Source organism: Miniopterus natalensis, chromosome 3 (assembly GCF_054644295.1).
Source record: "Miniopterus natalensis isolate mMinNat1 chromosome 3, mMinNat1.hap1, whole genome shotgun sequence".
NCBI classification, from domain to species: domain Eukaryota; kingdom Metazoa; phylum Chordata; class Mammalia; order Chiroptera; family Miniopteridae; genus Miniopterus; species Miniopterus natalensis.
Window position 1 is genome coordinate 40,284,756 of NC_142083.1, and position 24,370 is coordinate 40,309,125.

The following is a 24,370-nucleotide window of genomic DNA, read 5'->3' on the forward strand; positions in this document are numbered from 1 at the left end:
TTAAAGCATTTTTTCCGTCCCCTTTCCCACCTGCACAGGATAAGTGCAGGTTAGGTAGGATGCGGCCGTCAGCGATAACACCCGCAAACGTTTTGAGAACGTGTCCCCTGGAAATGCGCTCACGGTTCCCAGAAGCTTTCCAAGCTCAGGGAGCAAGTGTCTGTCACCCACCATCATACTCCTGAGGACATTTTCCTGAGCTGTAGACACGGCGCCTGCACATCAATCGCCAGGGCGCTTCCCAGAGTGCCGGCTGCCTGCTGTTTAGGGCTGGCACTAAAACTGGCCCTTCACTCTCGGCCTCTCTCCCGGCCTCTCTCCTCAGAAGCTCTCTTTGCCCCAGGGCTTCGAGGCTTCTCTTTTCATCTCCAGCTTTTAGTACTGATCAGTTTACTCTCTGAGGATTCACAGTTCAAATTTCCATAGGAGAAAATCTGGTTAACTTGGTTCATCTTTCCATAGCCAAGTTTTTTATAGGTCATTGGTCAACCTCTGGATTCGCCGATTCCAAACCTGGTCCCTAGGCCAGGACCACTGGCTACAAAACCTAATAGCACCTAACGTACAACCGAAGAAGGAGTGAGGGCAACTTCTAAAGGAAAGCAGGACGTAAACTCCTTTTCTATACTGTGAGTAGGGTTTCTTTAAATGTTTAATGCTCATCTAAATGTTCTGTTTTTTCATTGATCTGTTTTAGTGCTATATTAACTGTATGACATGAATTCAATGCTGTACTTTCATTACTGCTTCTTGAAAGCATTAAAAACAACAACCCCGAAAACCTGGAAGAGTCTATTTTGCAGAAGAGGAATCCAGAGATGGTAAATAGATATTCTAAGGTTATAGGGCTACAGAAGAGCAGCAGAGGAGAACTGGAATCTCTTGATTCGCATCCAAAGTCATTAACCAGCATCTAATACCAGAACTAAGATACAGGGTCTGGATAATTCCTGGTAATTAGGAAATGTCTGTTACTAGGAGGGTTTCCTCCTTTTCTTATTTAAGAGGACATACCACAGAGAAATGAATGCATGTTGAGGTGTTCTAATATATAATTACTTTTATGAAACATTTAAAATGCAAGCTTGACACCTTTTCAAAACTTGCAAGAAATTATTTGAAAACCTATTCTAATTACAGAATCTTATCATGCTTCACATTAGGCTTTAATACCTCGGAAAAGTTCAATAAATGTGTAACAAGTATACAACACATTATAAATGATAAACTACCTTTTACAAAAAAATGTGATTTACTCGGTCAACTAAACCCAAATAATTTCAAGAAGTATATCAAAGAATTATTTCTAAATGGCTTTTTTTCTTGCTGTGCACAGATCTTAAGCTCTTGTTTGACCTGTTTTGTCAAATGCTTTGTGAAATGATACTCAGAATGGCACAGTGTGATGTCAACTTGTATTAATTCTTTCCCAAAGAGAGGTATTCAGTATTCAAACTGTGTTTGTACTGGCACAACCTATTTATATTTCAGCTTCATTTCAGAAGGTTTACAAGTACTGTATCACTTCCTTTGAAAGACTGTTTTTTTTGTAACTTATCTTCTAAAACAGCCTTTGAAAGGACAATAATAATGTCCCATAAAGCTGCCTTCAGGGAAGTCATTAAGAAAATAAATATTTCAGAGAGCTGAATAAAATGTTCTATATCAAGCCCTGGCTGGGGTGGCTCAGTGGTTGGAGGGTTGGCCTGTGCCCCTGACGGGTCTCGGGTTTGACTCCATCAAAGCATGTACGTGGGTTGCAGGTCCCATCCCCGCGCCCAGTCTGGGTGAGTGGGAGGCAGCCAGTCAATGTGTCTCTCACATTGATGTTTCCTCTCTCCCTCCCCTCGCCCCCTTCTACTCTCTCTAAAAAAAAAAAAAAAAATCAATGGAAAAAAATATCCTCATTCCTCTGGTGAGGATTTAAAAAAAATGTTATATATCAGTATTAAATTTTACTATTTTGATGAAAGATATATTGTGAAAAATTAAAACTATTCCTTATCAACTAAGAAGATATTTCTCAATGCAGTAAATCCAGTAACAGTATTGCCTTTGTTTTTATGTAAAACATAATTAATCTGTTTTCAGCTAATAAGAACCATATGCATATGCTCCTAAAATTATATAATGTCCTCTAATTCTGTTGTAAGAATGATTGTATGTTAATTAGCAAATACTTAAATGTTTTACTGATTGAATTTCATAAGCAACAATACAGGGTGATAAAAACATTCATTTTTAATTTCTTCATTTGAAACAACAATGTAAAGCCCTAATCCATTATTTGATCTTGCTGAGAAAACAGGAGGAAGGGTTTAAGATTCTAAATCTAGATTTTGATAATTTTGAAATGAATCCCTAATTATCCCTGCTTCCCTGCAAGCCAATTATAATTTTGCGTACAGTCGCATAGCAACCATAATTCAGTGGGCTGCTGAAGGTCTTTTTCAGATTTTGTCCATTCCACCTTTTTTCTGAAGCCGGTTTCGGGTTGGTTCCGTCAGTACCAGGGGTTCTTGTATGACGACTGCTGGGTAATGCTTGCCTAAGAGTTCAACTTCCACTTGCTGTCCTACCTTACTCAGCTCTACGGGGACGTATGCAAAGGCCAGGCTCTTCTGGATGCTGTAGCTGTAGCTTCCAGAGGTCGTGTTGCCAACCACCTGGAAAACAAGGCCCAGCGATCTTCAGTATCTTGGTCACAGCTTTGGGCTCCTTCCTCCAGATGAAAACACTTAAATTATAGATTCAACTCACAATCTGACAGTTTTATGATACGCTGTCTGTGGGTATAACACCAGGAGGAAACCTTCACTTTTTTGAGAAAATTAATGAACATTTACAAATTATGAAAAGTGATTCTCAAAGTACGTACCTATATTACTTTGACATTTTTCATTTTTAAATAATAACACCTAGTTTCTTAATACCTGGCAGTATTTTGTGCAGTTTCATGCCAAGAGATCTAATAAAAGGAAGAATGGAATATTTTCATTTTAAACTTTTTAAAAAATTATCTTCTATTAACAGCATGGCAATAGTAAATATATGGGAAAAAAATCTAAAACCCCATATGCAAACTTAGTTAACTGTCCCTAGTGTGTGTTGGGGGGGGGGGAGGTTGTCAGAAAATGAGCTCAAAGTAGTGCTCAATTAAACTATTTATCAATATATAGTCAATGGAAGGTACCCATTCTATATGCTTACAAGTGGCATTAACAATTCCCAGCACCTGCTAGGCCTCGAATAAATGTTAACTTTAGCCCTCTCTGGCTCTACCCTGTACGCGCTGGAGAATTAGTAGAGGCCTGTTCCCACACTCATGAGCTTCCAGGCTCGTCAAAGAATTAACATAGAGATACAAGAAAATATAATACGTAGTCAAGACGGGCGACATAATTACGCCAGGATTTGTTCCACACTTTAAAGGCGGGTGAGTTAGGTGGGTGGAGATGGGGGAGGAAACCTTCCTGGGTGAGCTTTAGGAGCAAATAATGCAATTTAAGGAGGCTGGAATGACGTGACTTTGGAAGGCAGCAAGTGAAAGATACTGGACAAGGGCTCAGACTTAGGAGAGGAAAACCAAAGCTTTATGCCACACACACACGCAAAAAAATTCTACATAACAAGCCTGATTAGAAGATAAGAGGATTAATGGAAACCGATCTAAAGGAAAGGTTGAAAGAGAAGGAAAAGCAGATTAAAATGCAAAATATATATGTCAGGTTAAAATGCCACATTTAAAAAAGTAAAAGACAACAAAAGCATAATCTGATTCATAGCCCCACTCAAAGCGGCCTCTGGCCACACGTCGCGGCGCTGACCCCCAGCCTCGAGGCTGGCGCAGGGGCCGCCCCTAGCCGCTGCCCAAACGCTCATGACCGTGCGTCAGCCTGGTGACGGTTCAGCTGCCTCAGCAAAGCACCCACGGGAGTCAACAGTCCTGTGAGAGTATGTCTAGTCTTTTAGATGCTGCACTTTCATGACGTTAAATAGACTCCTATCTCTGCAGCCCAAGTTTTTAATTATCTCATTGAAATCCCAATTCAGAAGCTCTCCATGACATTTCTGAACTCGTTATGGTGAGAACTGGTTCATTAAAAACAAACAAACATGAATGCATTCATTAGCAAAGGCTTCTCTCTTGCAGATTATTAACTGCCAGAGTATTGCTGAGATAACAATATCTTCTCCTCCGGGTCATAGTTAGGTGGTACAAGACAGCGATCTGGGTCGGGGGTGTTGGAGTTTCAGTCACTGCTTTTTGAAAGACTCTCTTGGTCACTCTGGTTTCACTTCCCAGGCTGTAAACCAGGGATCTGTGTTTGGAGCCCTGGGAAAGTTGATCTGACTTGCTCAGGCATCTTAAGGAAACAGGAGGAGGCCTGAGCAAGTCTCTGGGCCCAATCCCCTAACTCACTGAGTCCAAACCCCACAATCACTCGTCCAAGACCATGTACACCATGTCCTCAGGCCTTCCTGTCTCAACATCCCAGCAGTTCCTTCTGCGTTAAGTTAAAGAAATAGCATATTTATTTTGTGAAGGCTATTTTACAAATATTTATCGAATGCTTTGCTTTCTGCTTCATTACTTTCATTTCTCCTTTAATTCCTCTCCAACCTAGGAGTTAGTTGCCCAGAGTATTTTAGAAGTTTGGCAGTTCCATTTATCCTATTGCTAAATATCCAGGGAAGGATTTTTTTCTAGCATAACTTTTACATTGTTTCTACCTTAGAATCTTCCAGATTCAATTAAATTTGTTGCCTGTTTTGTCTCCGTGAATCACAGGAATGACCTGCCCTCACCCCCTGCCTAGTACACACTCGTTCCCATATTCTTCGTGAAATCAAACACTGGCCTTCTTTCTACCAATGTAAACAAGCCTCATTTATTTTTAGCCTTTTTTCATTCTTCTCTTACGAGACTTGAAGACGCCCCTAACTGACTAGAGAAGGTAACATGGTAAATGGCCTTTGAGGGCAGTCACATAATTTAAATTGGGTGATAAATTGTATTTCTGTGGTGTTTTAGTTTATGAATAATGAAAAAGAAGACTTTCTAAATTCTCCAAACTTCCTTCTTCATAAACTTCTTCAAAACTCACCAGCAAAGCTGCTTTTATAACTAATGAAACCTCTTCCCGTTCCCACCTTTGTGCCCTGATTTTTAAAAAATTAAACCTTATTTAAAATTATAATCCCTCTCCCCAGCACTGCTCATCTCCAATTGGACTTTACTTTTCCTCAGGGTGCTAATCATGCTCTGACATGCCACTTATTTTATTATGTTCATTGTCTCTCTCTCCTTGCCCTGGAATCTCAACTCCATGGGGGCAGAGATTCTTGCCTATTTTGTTCCCTGCAGCATCCCTGGAATATTTCTGGCACACAGTGAACACTCGACAAAAGCTTGTTGAGTACGTGAATACATCTGTGCCCTCTCTCCCGCTGGAAATATTTGCAATAATGGAATGACAAATACCAAAGGCAGCGCAAGTCCAGACAAAGTCAGGAAATAAAGAGCAAAACCTATTTCATATCATTCTAGAGCCTAAAGAGGGTCATCCGCATGACAGAATGGAGACCCTACTAAGCACCGAAGAGCAGAGGAGCGGGTACAGGAAACTGAGAGATTTATTATTAATAAAGGATCCTACAAGCAGATTAGCATCTCGGTAAGCAGGTGGCAGCGGCAGGAAAGATGAACAATGAGCATGTAAACTCAGTACAGAGATACGGCAAAGGCAGGTTCAAAAATGGAACTTGGGTTCCCCACCCCCCCCCAGCTTTGAGATAAAGTTAACACATAACATTGTGTACACTTAAAGCACAGGTGTCCAGGTTTTTTGACTTTAACTAGGGTCTCATCGTATTTAAGATAGCTGTCAGCTCACCCCGGCTGATGTGTGGCTGCATATAGAATATTATGGGGTAAGCTGTCATCCTGGGGCCCAGTAAAACAGACAGTTAGTGAAGGATGGGCACTGGATTATGAAGACCGAGGAAGCCGGCTGAAAATAGAGTGAAAATGTAAAATGAAAGAGAAGGTGGGAGAAATAGAATCACTAAGAAAAAATTAATGAGAGGTGGGAAGAACCTGAGACATTATCTTCTCCAGTGGCTTCATTTTATAGATGAGAAAACTGAGGCCCAGAGAGGCTTAGGTCAGGGTGAGCAGTTAGTTCGTGGCAGAGGTGGTTGGTTACCAGTGGAAATCGTGGGCAAATTTGAAACTGGAGGAAGAGCCGATTAAGAAAAGAGGGCTGAGCCCGGCCGGCATGGCTCAGCGGTCGAGCGTCGACCTAGGATCCAGGAGATCGGGGTTCAATTCCCAGTCAGGGCACATGCCCGGGTTGCCGGCTCGATCGCCAGCAGGGGGCGGGCAGGAGGCAGCCGATCAATGACTCTCTCACCACTGATGTTTCTATCTCTCTCTCCCTCTCCCTTTCTCTCTCTAAAATCAATAAAGATATTTTTTTTAAAAAAAATAAAAGAGGTTTGAGCAAGAGGTTTAGAAGAGAAGGAGGAAGGGGGAGCAGTGAGGTAAGAGTAGGAATGGTCACAGAAGGACAAACTCAGCACAATTCCAGGTGAGGGGCTTAAGACAGAGCTTGAGATCTGGGAAAAGCCTGTTGGCTTCCCAGTGTCTAATAACACCCAGCTGCTACTCAGATGGCTAAGGACTGGGTAGATCATTGGTGCTGCAGAGAATATAGTGGGACATCAGCAGAGACAGAGAAGACAGGGAACTGGGGTATTCAGCATGGCTTAGCAGAAAGGCTACGCAATTCAAAGTCCAACGACACCTGGGTCAGAAATCAGCTCCCTCAGTCACGAGCTGTGTAACCTCAGGCAAGTTACTTCACCTCTCTGAGCCCAAAGCCTCATCAAAATGAAGATGATCACACATAGCTGGGAGGGATGTGGTAAAATCAGATTGGAGAGTACATAAAAGACATCCTGCACATAGTAGGAACTCTGTAGATGTTAATTCTATGTCCAGCTGACCCATGCCTCAGCCCAAATGACCATTTCTTTAGTAATCCAAAGGCTGATATTTAACCCCACCGGCTTCCCCCACCTCCAGTGCTCTTTTCGTCACTGAAGAGATGGGGGAAATGGAAACAAATATGAACTAGGCTGCAGTGCATGAGAGAAAACCCTTTCTGAGATGTTGGGTATTGACCAAGCAGATACTATTCAATATGAACTGGCATTTAGGTCAAGGCCCTGTGCCCACCCCACGGTCTAAATCAAGTGCCCTACAGCTCCCTTAACACCAGCCAAAAGGCAGTAAAATCTTGAGCTAAAACGGGTTGTACAAATAGTCATGAAAAGTGGTGGAAATGAAGCCTACGGGCGAGTTACCTGTTTCACTGAATTCCGAGCGAGGATGTGATGTAACATCCCAAAGGGAGGTCAGTTGGTGCTTCCTGAAGAACCACGTGGTTTCTACCTTCCCTTTACTCTCTAAGGTTCTTCCCTTTATTGTCATAGATACTTTCATTTGGAAATTCTTTTTCCGTTAACATGCTAAGGTTAGAATCGCCTTCATCTGAGAGACGCTAAGTCAGAATGCCAAATTCTTTATAAAATCCGTCTCTTGCATTCACAGATAGGGAGGGATGTGGTGAGCAAATAGACACTTTTACCCCTAAATCATACCTTCTTCATTGTCGAATGTACTTCACGTCCTTGGGTTTCTTTTCTTTAATCAAAGCATATGAATTTTATGTTTTCAAAAATGCGTAACATTTCGTTTTCCTTTAAGGTAATTGATTCCTGTTTCTTGAATGACAGCTCAGAAATCAAGCGTGTCATCCCACAAAGAGATCAAACGAGCAAAGCTCTACAAGGGAACAGAGACGGGAGAGTTTCCGCTGCGGGGAAGCGGGGCGGCCGCCGGCCCTCCGCACTCACCTTGCCGTCGCACCAGACGCTTTCATTGCCCTCGGGATCCACGTCGTCCGTGGCCAAGGTGAGGCAGACCAGCCTCCGCCTCAGCCCCGCCGCTTTAATCCGCCTCAGCGCCTGCTTCCCTATGAAGTCCGCGGGCTGCGGGAACCCAACATGATGATGATGAATGAGCATCAGCGCGGGCAAGGTCAGAGATGCAAGCGTGCAAGCTTGTCTTTGCTATTTCCTCGCCAATGACACAGTCAATAAAAATACAGATTGGATCAAACGTCTAACAAATATCCCTTAGTCTCAAATGACAGTATCCGGCACCCGTTCCTTTGAAACGGGTGAGACTTAGGGGGAATAACTTGTGAGAGCAATTTTACCCGAACCACCTGGACAAAAAAATAAGGTGTGATTTGGGGGTGGGGGACTGTAGAAGTGACCCTTGTCTCATGGTCCTGGACGGAGGTCCCGGCTGGCAGTGAGCAGCGCCCTCCTCGGACTCTCCGTGCAGTAAGCCTCCCACAGGGGGAAATTCACTTTCTGAAACGTGGTGTCAAAGGCAACCCCCAAACGCCCATGTCTTTTCCCTTCTTCAGAATAACGGTCTGGGAACGTATTAACCGACTGGCTTGCGCTCATTAGTTCACTGGGAAGCGTGCTGAGCCCCGTGAGGCACTGAGCCAGGCCTGTGCGGTGACGAAATCACTCAGACACAGGCATTTGATCAAAGAGCTTATTCCCCAGCATCGCGCTTTTCCACCTTTTGTTTCTCCTTCCATGCAACAGATGACAGATGACAGTCCTGTTCCCGAAACGTCCCTGTGGGCACGCTCAGGGTTACTCCCAGTGCAAGGCGAGTGACGGGAGTGACACTGTTACAGGGATAACCTTGAATCCAACCTTACGTGTGAAAAAAGGAGGAACCATGCAAACTCCAGGACTTCTGCATTTATCAGTATCACCTTACAGCGAGCAGGCGAGCAATAACTCATCAGCGGAGGTACCATCCGACCCAACCAGAAGGCAGGGAAGCGTGAGAAACTAGCCAGGGCCGAGGGCAGGACGGAGCCGGGCGAGGCGTCTACACTCAGCGTGTTCAAACAGGCGTCTCCTATCTTACGGGGAAAGGGGGTTTGTGACATGCAAGTCACACCTCCGTGAGGGAGGTGTAATTAGAGTTACAACGTGGAAAATGAAATTCTCAAAACAGCTCTCATATACAGACTACTGGAGGGGAGGGGAGGGGGGGAGGAGGGGGAGGGGGGAGGGGAGGGGGAGGGGAGGGGAGGGGAGGGGAGGGGAGGGGAGGAACAATAACTTTGTTCAACAACAACTTCATTGACCAAAGAAGAGAGGAAACAACATTTCATGCCAAAAATGTCCTCTGCCACCAGCATTTAGGATTTTTAGGGCTCTTCCTGCACACAACACATTTTGAGTTGGATACAATAAGTCCTCTTAATCTCTCCGTTAAGCAGCAGGAGGGGTCCTCCCACACTCTCTGCCTGACACCCCCAGTTCACTCCTTTACTAATTCAGAACTTCTAGGACAGGCCCACGATGAAGTATGATTTTTATGGATATTGCAACTTTAAATTGCTGACCTGCACAGGAAGCTAATGAAAGTTTCCACTCACCAAGGTTAAAATAATTGCAAAGTGAAAGTCCAATTCTTTCCCCTTCCCAGTGTGATCCTGATGGTGAGAACTAATCATAAAGTTTTATTATGAAGCCATATAAAAATTCAAAGAAGACTAGACCCCGTGTTATTTAAGACAGAACTACCAGGGGAAAGAAGGAAACAAGCCCACAGGAAAGAGCCTGACTCATTTGAATTCATATGTAGGAAAAATTTATGATAACAAAAGTCATAGCAAACCAATGTTCACTATAGTTAACATATGGATATGTAAATACAGAAAGAACTCCATAACAACATTAACAGTTTCTTTTCTTTTTTTTTTAAAGAAGACTTACATCATGGGTAAATGACAAGGGGAGCTTTTTAGAGTTCCCATCTGCTCTCACACTTGGTTCTGTGGAAAAGCACTCACAACAATGAGAGAGGCCAATGCACACTACATAGTGTGATTTGTGGAGTGCCCAGAGATCCCAAATAGCCTCTTTATCTCCTGTTATGAAATCTGAATCTTTACTGTAAGAGATTCATTCAGATCTTGAAGGTTTTGGGTCTTCCTGAGTCCCTAGTAAAGAATTTTCTATTATTTACTCAACTGTTATTACCCCCTGCTGTGTATCATAAACTGTGTCACACACAGGGTATTTGGAGCTAAAGAGAACATGGTTTTATAGCTTCTAGGAGGCCTCTGCGGAGATGTGACCTCTTCCCTCCACGTCGCAGCATGCCCACTCTTGAAAGTCATATCTCCGCGATGATGTTATAACACATCAGGAGAAAGGAGAATAGTTTGAGATCACTGGAAACATGGTAGAACAGGACACATGATAGCACACAAATGAGCTACATCAGTTTGAAATATGACTCAATGTTGGTTCTGTTGGTTCAGTAAGAGTGTAAAAACCACAGCATTTTGTAAATTTGAAACAAGAATGTGTAATGTATGAAGGCAGAAATGCAAGCAAACAGATACTGACAGGGGTCTTTACAATAGGGGCTCAGGAAAGCATAAGATCAATTCTCTCTGGGGTGGGAGAGCGGGTGGGGTGGCATTGTGTCAGCAACAGTTCTGTAGAGGAAGTAGTTGGAACTGAATTGTTAAAGATGAGGTTTCGTGGTACCTATTGTCTGCATAGCCTTTCCCAGAAGTCCTGCACTTACATTATAATTTTATCTTTACAAGAACCCTCAGATGGTCCATTTGAGGTCTAAAAGAAGTGAATGAACTTGGCCAAAGAAATCAACAAACTGATTAAGACTGAAGCTCTCAGGAGTCCCAGCTCTGTTCATTTCATCTACTATGAGGGGCCTCCACCGAGGCATTTAAGCCAATATCTGCTATAGCCTTGGAGGGGCTGTGGTGAAAGCTGGCCACAACCAGAGCTTTCAGAAATGGGTCTTTTGGGGGTGCTGGGTGAGAGCTACTGGGGCAGGTGCTGGGGGGAGGGTAAGGGGAATGAGATGTGCTAGAAGAGGAGCCTAACTCAACCTTTCCCAAATGCACAATTTTACCCAAGTTGAAGCAGAGACATAAGGTATCAGCTAATCACAAGAAACAGGAAAAGGGGAGACAACCTCAGAATACTTCTTTTAGAAGAGAAAAATTAAAGTAATAAATTCAGTAAAAAGAAATAATATTAATAAATAATATTTACAATTTATTAGGCACTTGCTATGTGCTAGACACTATGCTGAGGGTGTACATTCATGAGCTCATTTAATCCTCACGACATTCCTATGAGATAGACAGTTTTGCCCCAGTTTATGGAAAAGAGAGGCCCAGCCAAGTTAAGGCTCAGGGACATGGCAATATAACTCAGCGCCTTTAGGTTTTATCCATATATTTTTTTAATTAATGACTGTACCTGGAGACTATCATTGGCAGACACAGCCGATGTAAATAATCTAAAGAATATTTCTTTGAAATTATTTCTAGGTAGCCTCAACCTATTTTGAAATATATTCTCTACATAACAATATTTTTGTGCTACATAAAAGGATTTGAAAATACTCTGAAGGTTAATACTAATGAAATTTGAAATCTATATCTACATATCCCTGAATTAGGAAGTGACCTTGTGAGCAATATTATTCTCAGACATGAATGAAAACAATACTCTAACAAACAATAGAAACTCAATTAAATGTAAGGAACACATACTTAAAGCACAGATACGAGGTGACACCCGCCCCTCGAGACAACCCTCCCTTCCCAAGTTAACCTGGTGCCTGACTTGGGAAGATTTAAAGTAGGGCAATGGCATTTCATTCTCATTTTACTTGGCTTTACTCCCAAGACTGTAGATTTTATTATATAGTTATTAATTATAAGTGACAGAGGAAAATATGTCTGAAAGTAAGTGCTGTGATTAAAACTGGTGCTTTCAAGATGACCTGAGAACAGAAATACATTTCTTTAATGAGTCACTGCCAAATTAACTGTATAAATAGCTACTCATGTCTTTGAGAAACATACATTTCTAGGGTACTGAGACTATAGCTTAAAAATAGCCTCAGCTTATATATATATTTAATTTAGTGATTTTAAAGAGCAATAAGAGCTATTAAAACAGCCACCTGTAATACATACTAAACATAACATCCACATAGATGAAAGCTTTAAGTAGATTTTAAGTGAAATGTAACTACTCATCCCTTATTAGCTCTATTAAAAGCACATACATTAGCTAAAAGTATATGGAAATGAAATAAACCAGTATATTTTTGTCCATGATTGTCAGGGCAAAGGAGAGTTCTCAGCTGTAGCTAAAGTCAAATTCAATTGTAGCAGAAGGAAGGTTCTCATAGAGAGTCAGGGTAGTAAGTAGGCTCTTACGGGCCAGGAGAGGATTTATACCCTGGTCTAGAAATGATTGGAAGTAATTCTCTAGATTGCTTTTATTTTATTATTTTAATTTCAACAGCTTAACTAAACATGCAATAAATTTACATATTAAAAGTATACCATTTGATAAGTTTTAATGCATGTGTATGCTCATGAAACCGTCACCACGATGAAGATGATGAATATGTCCCTCATCCCCAGAAGTCTGTTCATGCCTCTATCTCCCAGCCCTCCCTACACCCCCTCGTGCCCACAAGGAACTTTTTGTCACTAAAAATTACTTTGTATTTTCTAGTTTATATAAATGCAATCATACAATAATTACTCTTGATTTGGATTCTTTCACTCAGCATAATTAGTTCGAGACTCATCTGTGGCGTTATGTGTACCAATAGATTATTCCTTTTTATACTAGGAATCCAATGAGTGTATATTTGTTTACACACTCATTGATGAACTTTTAAGTTGTTTCCAGCTTAAGGCGATTATAAATAAAATGCCTATGAACATTTGTGTACAAGTATTTGTATGGGCACATGCTTCCTTTCTTTCTTGGGTGAATAGCTAGGGGAGAAATGGCTGGATAAAATGGCAGGTGTATGTTAACTTTTTAAGAAACTGTGTTATAAAGGGGTGCACCACTTTGTTTTACATTCCCACCAGCAGCATGTGGGGGTTCCTGCTCTCCCACGTCCTCGCCAAACACTGGTGTCGGTCAGTCTCTTTAACTTCAGTTATTCTAAGAGACATGTAGCAGTATCTCATCAGAGTTTCATTTATTTCCTTAATGACTGACATCAAACACCTTTTTCTGCACTTGTCTACCATTCCTATCTCTTTTTATGTGAAGTGTCTGGTGAACTCTTTTACTCATTTTTAACTGTTTTTCTTTTGAGTTTTGGAAGTTCTTTATGTATTCCAGGCACGAGTTCTTTTTTAGATACATGCTTTGCAAATATTTTTCCCCAGTCTGTGTCTTGTCTTTTCACTTGTCTAATAGTATCTTTCAAAGAGCAGAAGCTTTTAATTTTTGAATTTTTTAAGTCCTTATTAATTTATTCTTTCATGTATCATGCTTTTGGTGTATATCTAAGAAATCTTTGCCTAACACAGAATCACAAAGAATTCCTGCTGTTATCCCTAGGGGTTTTGTCATCTTTTTTACATTTAAGTCTATGATTAATTTTTACTTAATTTTTTTATCTGGTGCCAGATACAAAGTTTATTTTTTAGCATATAAACATCCAATTGTCTCCTGCACCATTTGTTAAAAAGGCTTTGCATTCTGAACTGCATTGCCTTTGTACTTTTGTCAAAAATCAGTTGTTTGTATATGTTTGGGTCTGTTTCTGGACTCCACTATGTTATATTGATCTACAGGTGACCCCCAATTTATAAGTGTTTGACTTAACGATTTTTCGACTTTATGATGGCACAAAATCAATATTCATTCAGTAGAAAGTGTACTTTGAATTTTGGTCTTTCTCCAAAAGACCTGTACGATCCTCCCTTGTAATGCTGGGCACTGGCAGAGAGATGATTTTGCCCAACTGTAGCTAATGTAAGTGTTCTGAGCCCGTTCAAGGTAGGCAAGGCTAAGCTATGATGTTTGATAGGTTAGATCTATTATATTTTTGATATATTTCAACTTACAATGAATAGTAAGTTGAGGAGCATCTGTATTTGCCTTTCTTGATATCAAGACCGTCCTGTCTTATTACTGTAGCTTAAATCAGGTTGTGAGAGCCCTGCAACTTTTTTCTTTTCCAAAGTTGTTTGAATTTTACAAAGGGGGCAAGAACATACAATGGGATAAAGATACTCTATGAAATAAATGGTATTGAAAAAAATTGGACAGATACATGCCAAAAAAAAAAAAAGCTAGACCACCTTCTCACACCATATACAAGAATAAACTCAAAATGGATTAAAGACTTAAATGTTAGACTTGAAACCATAAAAATCCTAGAAGAAAACATGGGCTGTAAAATCTCTGACTTTTCTCGTAGCAATATTTTTTTGGATATATCACTGCAGGTAAGGGAAACAAAAATAAATAAATAAATGAGACTACATCAACCTAAAAAGTTTTTGCACAGCAAAGGAAACCATCAACAAAATGAAATGACAACCTACGGAACGGGAGAACATATTCTCCAATGATACATCTGATAAGGGGTTAATATATAAGGTCTTTATATAAAACCTCTTATAAGGGTTTATATAAAGCTCAACACCAAAAAACAAACCACCCAATTTTAAAAATGGGCAGAGGACCTGAATAGACACTTCTCCAAAGAGGACATACAGATGGCCAAGAGACACATGAGAAAATGCTCAACGTCGCTAATCATCAGAGATGCAAATTAAAGCCACAGTGAGGTGTCACCTCACACCTGGCAGAATGGCTCCATCAACAAGTCAACAAACGACATGTGCTGGCGAGGGTGTGGGGAAAGGGGAACCCTAGTACACTGCTGGGGGGAATGCAGACTGGGGCAGCCACTGTGGAAAACACTATGGAGGTTCCTCAAAAAATTAAAAATGGAGCTGCCTTTTGACCCAGTGATGCCACTTCTGGAAATACACTTGAAGAATCCCGAAACGTTAACTGGAAAGAATACATGCTCTCCTATGTTCATTGCAGAGTTATTTACAGCAGCCAAGATTTAGAAGCAGCCCAAGTGCCCATCAGTAGATGAGTGGATAAAAAAGCTGTGGTATTTATACAATGGAATACTACTCAGCTATAAAAAAGAAAATTAAATAAATTTTTAAAAATATGAGAATATTCTGCTGAACATAGTGTGGGGAATGCTGGTAGCTTCTTTGAAATATCATTATAATTCCGTTTACTGGGGAGCACGATGGGAATTAGTTTGCAAGTAGGCAAAAAAGAAAAGAAAAGCATCGTATGGTTTAAAAGACTCATACTCCAGATGATTCTAACATGTAGCCAAGACTGAGAGTCACTGAAAATTTTCTGTCTCCTCAATTGCTACTACTATTTACCTAAAATATCCTCAACAGAGTTGGGTACTTTTACCACTGTAGCATATTAAAAATTCCCTTCTAACTTCTTGTCAATAGTGATTTAGTTCCACTTTGATGTTTTAAAAATGCTAATATTGCCCAGTGGGGCGTGACTCAGTGGTTCAGCATCGACCCAGGATGCAGGAGATCGGGGTTTGATTCCCAGTCAGGGCACACGCCTGGGCTGTGGGCAGCCGATCAATGACTCTCTCATCATTGATGTTTCTATCTCTATCTCTCCCTTCCTCTCTCTGAAACCAATACAGACATATTTTTTAAAATTCTAATATTTATTGAATACTGAGGATGTAGTAGGCCTGGGGATAAGCTCTCTGCTACTGTACTGCTTTTTGTTTCGTTTTGCTTACTGAATAGTCAGGCTCTAAATAATTTTTCTACAAAGAGAGACCCTATATTTTCTAGAATCAACATTGTCTTCTAACTTGTGATTAATATATATTACATTTTATTCCATTTCTCTGGTTAGAAACCCAAGACAGGGAAAGAGAGGGAGAGAAGCAGGGGGATGGGGGATCTTCAGAAAAAATATTCTGATCTGGTTTAAACACATTACACTCAGTACTTGATTCTCTGTGAATCTTGGCTGAGGTTCTTTGGAAATGGACAAAGATTCAGTAATTCCAAGAGGAAAATTCCAAGAATACATATGACTCCATTTTAAGGCAGCTGATTTTCCTTTTGCTCTTGATTAATGCATTTCTTCCATTTAAAAAAAAAAAAAAAAAGCCACTAACCTTTCCCCCCGAAAGTAACTTCCTTTGGAACAAATTCTAATACCAATAGGAACAATGATATGAGTTTCAGGTAAAGGGGTTTCAGCTGAGGGACTCTAAAAGCAGATACAAGCGTTCGGTTATTTTCCCCTGCATCGCAGCCCTGGCTCGCGCTTCCTTTCCAGGCCTCTGCTCACTCTCCACAGGATGGTGCTGTTTTGTGCAGCTAAACAACCCTCCTCCCGTGGACCATATTTTCACAATTACTGCTAACAGTGTTTCCTACAGCGTTAGTTCCTGAAATGCCATCTGTTCCAAGCTTCACGAGATCTGAGAGCAACCAGGAGTTATAACTTTAACCCTGTGGTGTAGAAAGGTGTTCAGTAAATGAAACTTAATGTTAACTAGATGAGTGAATTTTGCACAGGTGTTAACCTGCTTCACTGAAGCCAGTGCCATGGGGACTGCGGCTCAAACAACTGGAAGGAAGGAAGGCAAGCACTGTCACACCACCTTCCTTGGCCGTCTAAGATTTCTTCATTATTCCAGTTTTCTTTTCTCTACTTTTATACCCGTTTGACAAGAACTCAATTTGCCCTTATGAAGCCTAATGGTCCATCTCCTTCCTCACCTCTTTTCCTTCTTAAAATGGGCAATGCAGCTATTCTGATCCCACCATGAATCTCAGAATTTGTCATAACAAAAACATGACTATGGGAAGTATCAGTTAATGGAGTGGGGTCCATGTAAACTCTATGATATATGTTCTCCAAAAAAGGCATTCCTGGGCAGTTGTTCAAGGCTGGTAAGCTTTTTATGGGAAAGGACCTGCTGGGCAAAGTGACGGGTGAGAAGGCACTACAGGGAGGTCAGAGCCCAGCCTGGGCGAACCCTGCTGGCTGCGCCTCTCTGCCGTCCGTTTCCTCCCCTCAAGCGAGGAGGTGGCACTGAGCGATCTGCAGGCCCTCCTAGTTGTGACACAGTTGCATCTCTGCGTTTTTCTTCATACTACGGCTCAAACAATCATTACGTAAATGCTTAAGGGCCCGGCACACCTGGTTCTACTGCTCTTCGCTTTATTCTGCTTCATAGATGTTGTGTTTTTTACAAATGGAAGGCAAGGCTCTCCACCAGCAGCAGGACTACAACTTGCTTTATTGCAATATTCAAGCATCGAGGCCTTGCCTTCCCTTTCTAAAAAAATCCACGATATCTGGAAGACCAATAAAGCGAACAGCAATAAAATCGGGTATGTCTGCAGGATCTAAACAAAGCTGACCCAACCTATTCCCCTGTTGGAAATGAGCAAGCACCAGCTTGGCTCAGTTGACACCCACTAACCACCTGAGTCAACATAATTGAAAAAGGCTGGCTCAGGTAGGTCCAGGTCCTGGTGCTGCACAGACCTTCACCCAGTGAGAGCATCAGACATTAACTTTGTGACACCAGAATGAGGAGCAACAATTCAGAAGTCATAAAAACACACCACCGTCAATCAAAATCATGATCTGTTCAACTAACTTAGTTCTGAGCTGGGCTTTGGCTATTGAAATAATTTAGAGGAACTAATAAATACGCAATCCACACCTGCTTACAACCATAAAGGGAGTTTTAAAATCCATTTTCAATACGAAGAGATAATTTATCTATGCCTTATTCCCAAACAATAATATCCAAACACTGAGCAAAAGAGACAGTTATCTATTTACCTATCGGCGACCAACAGTGGAGCTTTAGTGCTTTCAAGAGCCAGGCCATTTTTACCCTTATTTGAAACAGCTAACCCAAGACTTCTGTTATCAGGAGCAATCTGCTGCCAGGGTCTACTTGAATTCCAAGCACCTGCCTCCTCTGGTCTGGAGGCAGATGGTACATCATAAAAATAAAAGTCAAGGGGAATATGCACAGAAAGATATTCCCTTTAAAGCCCTTTAGGAGGAGGCTCTTTTTCTAAAATTCAATACTGTAAATATACATGTTTATGTTACTATCTTAGCTCAGAATTTGGGAACTGAAGCAGGGGCATTAAAAAAGTTTCCTTAGCCTGATTCATATGCATGTGTGCTCCCATATTTCCATAGGATGGGAAAACAGCCTTTACTTTAGCTTATTAGCACCTAAGGCAGGACGGTTTGTTACTGGAATTCTCACAAGTATCCGGAACGGCAATAGCTGTTGTTCCAACTTACAACCTAACCACAGCTCCATCGAGCTCTCACAGTAACCAAGACGCTGCTCAATGGGTGTCTCAGTCAGAGAGAGCTGCTGTAACAAAGCGCCACAGGCTGGGTGGCTTAAGCAACAGGAATTTATTTCTCACAGTCCTGGAGGCTGGGAAGTCCACGATCAAAGTGCCAGGCAATTCAGTCCCCCTCTAAGTGCCCTCTCCCTGGCTTGCAGATGGTCGCCTTCTCGCTGTGTCCTTACATGTACAGAGAGGGAGCCTCTGGTCCCTTCCTCTTCTCATAAGAACACAAATTCCAACACGGGGGCCCCACCTCACGATCTCATCTAAACCTAATTACCTCACAAAGGCCCCACCTCCAAATAGCATCACATTATGGGGGTTAAGATCTGGGCTTCAGCACATGAGTTTTGGAGAAACACAACATCCCGTCCACAAGCATGGGATAACCTCATACATATGTTTATAGGGCTTGTATAACTAAGCTAAGCTATAATAAGTTGGCCTCATAATATGCTTTTCCATAATAATTATGTAGGGTGGCGCTTCTCAAACTTCAGCTGCACCAGAATCCCCTGCAGCTTGGTAAAACCAATTTCTTGGCCTGACCCCCAGAGATTCTGGTTTAGCAGGCCTGGGGTGGAGCCTAAGCAGCTGCATTTCTCACAAGCTCCCAGATGATGCTGATGTGTTCTGCCTGAGGACTGCACTTCGAAAACCACTGGGGTAGGAGTTCCCTTTAGAATGCCAATATCAGTTATGATTCTTTGGGCCTGTATTGGCTTCTCAGTAAATACCAATTTTATGCTGAACACATCTGAAATGTCTCATTTGCTTATACTCAGATGTTGCAGTTACGTACAGAGATGCTTAGCAAGCAGACAGACAGATGTGCTGAAGTGAGCTGCTCTGTGCTGGGAGCACCCGGGAGATCCAGCAATGCAGCATGTCTGACTAGCTGATGTGTGGCTTCACAAGCCACCAGGTTTTACAAGGATGTCCGCTGACATCTTATCCTTACTAACGTTTATCTTAGAATGTAGATTTAGGCTTTAAAGTTGTTGGAATCAGCTCTTACCTCTACAAGCACGCTGCAAGAGATCGAACTGATACCAAATTTTGACAAAGCTTAATATGAAGCACTTGAGCAATGCTTAGTATTTCCATCCAACTCATTTGTCCTATAATCACACTTGGTTAAATTTTAAAGCAAGGCTCTGTCATGAGACAGCATAATTTTAAGATTTACTTCAAGTACACTTTGGAATGTAAACATACCTTGTTTAGCTTTACAAAATATTCCAGTCCAGCTTCCAAGGGATTTGTATCACAGTTCATCTAAAAGGGAAACACACGGTTTAAATCTTAGACAAGTGAAAATAATTTCAGTGACTTTCAAGTATTTTTTTTTTTTTTTTTTTTAGGAAAGAGAATACTTTTTGATTTTGAATATAGATTGTGAAAAAGGAAAATTATGGGCTGGTCTTTAAAGAGATTTTTTTAAAATCTAAAATTCAAATGTAGCCTTTCAGTTATCATTTCAACAGCAAAGCAAAACCTAACATTCACAGTTTGTTTCCATGAGTTTTATTATAATAAATATCCGAGGGTCACCACCACATGATGCTCCTCCCAGAAACAAGACTCTCATATATTTTTATGTAATGATTTAGCATAATTAGGTTTTGAGAAATTATGACTTAATTTACTTATCTCACAGCCAGGAATCAGGATAAATAGAGGAGAAAGCAGGTGGTAGGAAAATGACTCCTACAGAGTTTAGGAAAAGAGACAAGGGAAAAACAGAGGTTGAAGCTCAATCTATCTTTCTTTTCTTTCTTTCTTTCTTTCTCTTTCTTTCTTTCTTTCTTTCTTTCTTTCTTTCTTTCTTTCTTTCTTTCTCTCTTTCTTTCTCTCTTTCTCTCTTTCTCTCTTTCTCTCTTTCTCTCTTTCTCTCTCTCTCTCTCTCTCTCTCTTCCTTTCTTTCTCCTTAGGTTTCCTTTTCTGGGATTCAAACTAGGCATAAATGTTTTCACATGATCCTCTTGAAGATATCCTTTAGGATAATTTCTAAAATGGCTTCATTCCTGTCTCTTGATTATCGGGACCCATCAACGACACTGTCAGCCTTGATTAATTGGTTGAAAATTCCAGAGCAGAAGGAGTAATTTACGAATGTTCCCTGAGCCCTGGGAATCATAATCGTCGCAGAGATATTTTATCATTTCCTCATGCACCCCGACAGCAGGTGGGTTCGCTCACTGTTAATAGGACAGGGAGCTGTGTCATAGAGGGTTAGTTAATCCCTGTAAATTGGCTTCTAGCCTTAAAGAAATTTTCTGAAAATCATGAATATAAGTCAGGAAAAAAACCAAAGATGGAGAATGACATAGGCCCTTCTGCTGTAGCCATGAGCCCAGGAAGCACATGACCTTTGTCCTCGGGTTCCAGGGCAGTCGGTGCCACATCTGAGCCAAAGCCGCCACCACAAAGGCGATGAACAGTTGGCTCGCTGTGTGCACTTACTCCCCCGGTATCTGGCCCAAGGGCTTGTTTGCCATGAATCCTGCGCTGCGTTGGTAGGAAAGGGTGGTCTGAGCAAACACGTGCAAGGAGCCCAGAGTGAAGGCGAGCACAGCTCCACGTACATACACAGTAAGAAAGGCTGTTTTCTGGAAGTTTCCCACAACAGAAAGTCCTAAACAACTCCGCAGTCCAAGTCTTCACATCTGCCCAAACCTGCCCCGTGTAGGTCCTATGTTCTCTCCTTTCTTTGACGATCCATGAATCCAAACCGCAGTTACAGTTTTTAAATTTCATATTTAAATGCCACCGGTAATAAGATGAGTCCCTTATGCTTGCTAGGAGCGCCACCAGGGCTGACCACGGGGCCGAGCCTGCAGGCTGGGCGGAGATGGGCCTCAGTCTCTTCAAACACAGCTGAGTCATCACCGTATGCTTCATGAGCTGAAGCCACTACTTGGGACTGAATCTGGAGGTGATGGATCTTGTTTGTTTGTCTTGTTGTCTTATTTGGGTCACTTTCGCTCCCAGAGAACTTCTCTAAACCTCATAAAAAGTAGCCAAACTTTTTAAAAACGACAACAGGCCAGTAGCATAAGCCAGAGGAGTAATATAGACTTGTTTCACGTGATATAAAACGTGATCTTATATTTTCTAATTGATTTGAGCAACTCTGAAAGCATTTTTTATCTGCTCCAAGTTTTAGAATTTCTCTGGGGGGGGAGGGGATTAAAACACAGCCCAGCGGCCGGCCGGCTGTGACACCACTAGAGGGCGCGCTGGCACTGCCGGGACATCCAGGGAGGGCGCGGGAGACAGAAGGGCAGGAGGGTGGAGCAATGCCGCCTCCCAAGGCTGCTTCTGCAGCTCTGGGCAGCGGGCGGGCACAGAGCCGCCCTGTTTCTGCCCGCGCCTCGTCTAGGGCCCTGGCTGCAGGCTGGCAATCCCGTAACGGAGCATCTCTCCTGCAGATAGTCCCCAGGGCCCTTCTCAGGTGGCTCCAGGAGGCTGCCCTCCCCACCTCAAACCCACTTTGCTCTCCAGCTAAATTCATCCTATTGTGTGCTCGGCACTTTATAGACTATTAGCTATAATTCTGAAGGAGAAAAATGATCTGTATTTCATAGGAAAGCGAGCAGAGGCTGGAGAGTCAAGGCCACATATGCGGTGGAGTGTAAATTCAAACCCCAGAGACCCCGCTCTAAAGGGCATCCTTTACCACTCTTCCTCACCTCCCCTCTCAAGCCTAAAACCCCACTGTCCTCTAAGGAAACAACTAGGGGTCTGAAAAAATTCAGGGGTCCAGAGAGAGCCTGCTATATGGGAGATAAAACAGAAGAAAGGGTCTGAGCCTTAGCTTGGCCTCTTCGTGTAACCCGAGCCAAGCTGTTTACTGTTTCTCAGTGTGCAGAATGGGGGTAACTTAGATACCCCGGCTCCCGACCCCTTGTCCAAGAATCGCCAGTAGTCAGGAGAGCTGAGAAGGTATGTGAAACCACGCATATGAAAACGGTGTGACACTGTACAAATAGAACTTTTTACCTCCTATTATCAGTGGTAGAAGTAGGCTAGACAACACATCCTAGAACATCAGCTCTGCTCCCAGAAAGAGACTATTGGTGTCATTTCCCCAAGAGGAACGTGACAAGAAGGAAATGAGAATGGGCGTCATGACGGGGGAGGGGGGATCTGAAAGGCGGTCCCCAGTCGTGTGGGGAAGGCAGGCCCCTCGGAGCAGCCACAGCTCCACACAGTCAGGGACGGGTGTCCAGGGCTCTCTGCCAACAGGAGGAATTAGGCAGAATAAACATTATGTCATAATTCCACTGAACTTTCAACTGGGAAATTGAAAAGAAAAACCTCTTCCCCTAATTAAATAAAGTTATCGAATAACACATAATTTCTCCTACAATCAGAGCCAATGTTAAAGCAGTTAAAACTAGCCCTTATAAAAATAATGAAAAAAACCCCAAAACGAATGAAACTAGCCCTTATATAAAAATCAGATACAATAAACAACATTTTTATGAAGACGCTAGCATTTCAAACCTCCGACCCCCAGGCTCTGAATGCTTTCTCCAGCCTTAAAACATTCATGGCGTATGTTCCGAAGTTGTCGATCCCCTCCTCCTGGCCTGCACCCATGATGGCCTCGTAGAGTGCGGCAGAATCTTCTCGTCTGTGGTACAGCTCCCAGCCCAGCTCACCTGAAATGACCCCACAAGTGCCACATCAGAGTAAGAACAACGGTCACAAGGTCTAACGTGCTTTAGCTGAAACACATAAATAAGTAGAGAGATTCCATTTATGCAACACAGACGTTGCTGAGTTTTAAAAGACCAGTTCATAAAAAAAAGTTCCAACAAAAGCCCACTGCCCAGGAGGCTGCCATGTGGCAGGTGCGTGCGTGCCCAGTCCCGTCTCTGGCGCAGAGGGCGCTCTCTAGGACAATCCTCACATGGCCTAGAAAGGCTGCGGTGCAGCAGGAGTTCACCTTGACCCTTGACCCCGGCTGCCTAATGTTGAGTGATCACCATGGCACAGTTCATCCAGATAAGGGGTTCAAGGTTTAGGCACCTCCACTCCTAGCTCCTTGCCCCCAAATCACAAGGCTTAAAACAATAAGCACCTGACATTCACTAAAATAGTCTTCACTGTGGGATAGTCATGGCCTCTAACCCCCCTAACCCGCCCTTTCTTCCCCACTTGGTCATGTCTTTCACCATTAGAGCTGCAGGCAAAAACCAAAGGAAATGAAACCCAACCCAGCCTACTTATTTTTTATTCTGCTTCTGCTTCATTCTGGTGACCATGTTGCCAAGGGTAGGTAGAAGAGGGTGGGGAAAAGGTGCACGGATGCCAGGGAAGGGCCATGGCCTCTATGCTGTGTGTTCTCCTTGTTCCCAATGTCGAGGGCTAGCGGTGACGTGTTTTCCAGGACACCACCAGGCGAGCGACACGTAACTGAACAAATGCCTGACACCAGGGACTCCTCCGTGAAAGGGCAAGGAGGCCCCGAGGGAGTTGGAAGTGAGCCCAGAGCACCAATGGGAGCTGAAGAACGAAAATTCATTCAACTCTGTTTTGAATACCTACTGTGTGCAAGGTTAGGTGCTATATGAAGATTTCCTAATGCACATTGAGTCTAGAAAGAAAGAAGGAGAACAGCAATGCTGCAAGAGAGGTGCCAGACCCACTCAAGACGGTCTCTGTGGGAGACGATTTACTGGAGGTGATCTTGAATGTTACCAGATAGAGGGAACTAGCCTAAATATTCTGTCTACCCTCCCAACCATTTCAGCAGCTGTCGTCTTCCCATTCTCTTATCTACTCTTACAAATGGTAGGCAGCTCTAGGACAACTGGGAACCTGTGGAATGACTCTCTCAGAAGAGAAGTGCAGAGACAGAATTGTCATGAAATTTGGGCAGGAGAAATCTTCCTCCAAAATTATACTGAGGAGAGAGGGAGAGAGGGAAGGGAGGGAGAGAGAGAGAGGGCATT

General features: G+C 42.5%; 1 protein-coding gene and 1 pseudogene across 1 annotated transcript in view; both read right to left on the reverse strand.

Annotated features, from left to right (window-relative positions):
• Window positions 1-2,223: 2,223 nt before the first annotated feature.
• Window positions 2,224-24,370, reverse strand: part of DMGDH (dimethylglycine dehydrogenase) — a 45,286-nt gene continuing 23,139 nt past the window's right edge. The window contains exons 12-15 of the mRNA XM_087815430.1: window positions 22,917-23,074; window positions 19,623-19,682; window positions 7,924-8,058; window positions 2,224-2,666 (exon numbers count right to left, since the gene is read on the reverse strand). Coding sequence (XP_087671556.1) covers window positions 2,451-2,666; window positions 7,924-8,058; window positions 19,623-19,682; window positions 22,917-23,074 — 569 coding nt within the window. The 3' untranslated portion in view covers window positions 2,224-2,450. The remainder of the gene's footprint in view (window positions 2,667-7,923; window positions 8,059-19,622; window positions 19,683-22,916; window positions 23,075-24,370) is intronic.
• On the reverse strand, window positions 20,532-21,293 carry LOC148093481 (DNA damage-regulated autophagy modulator protein 2 pseudogene; annotated as a pseudogene).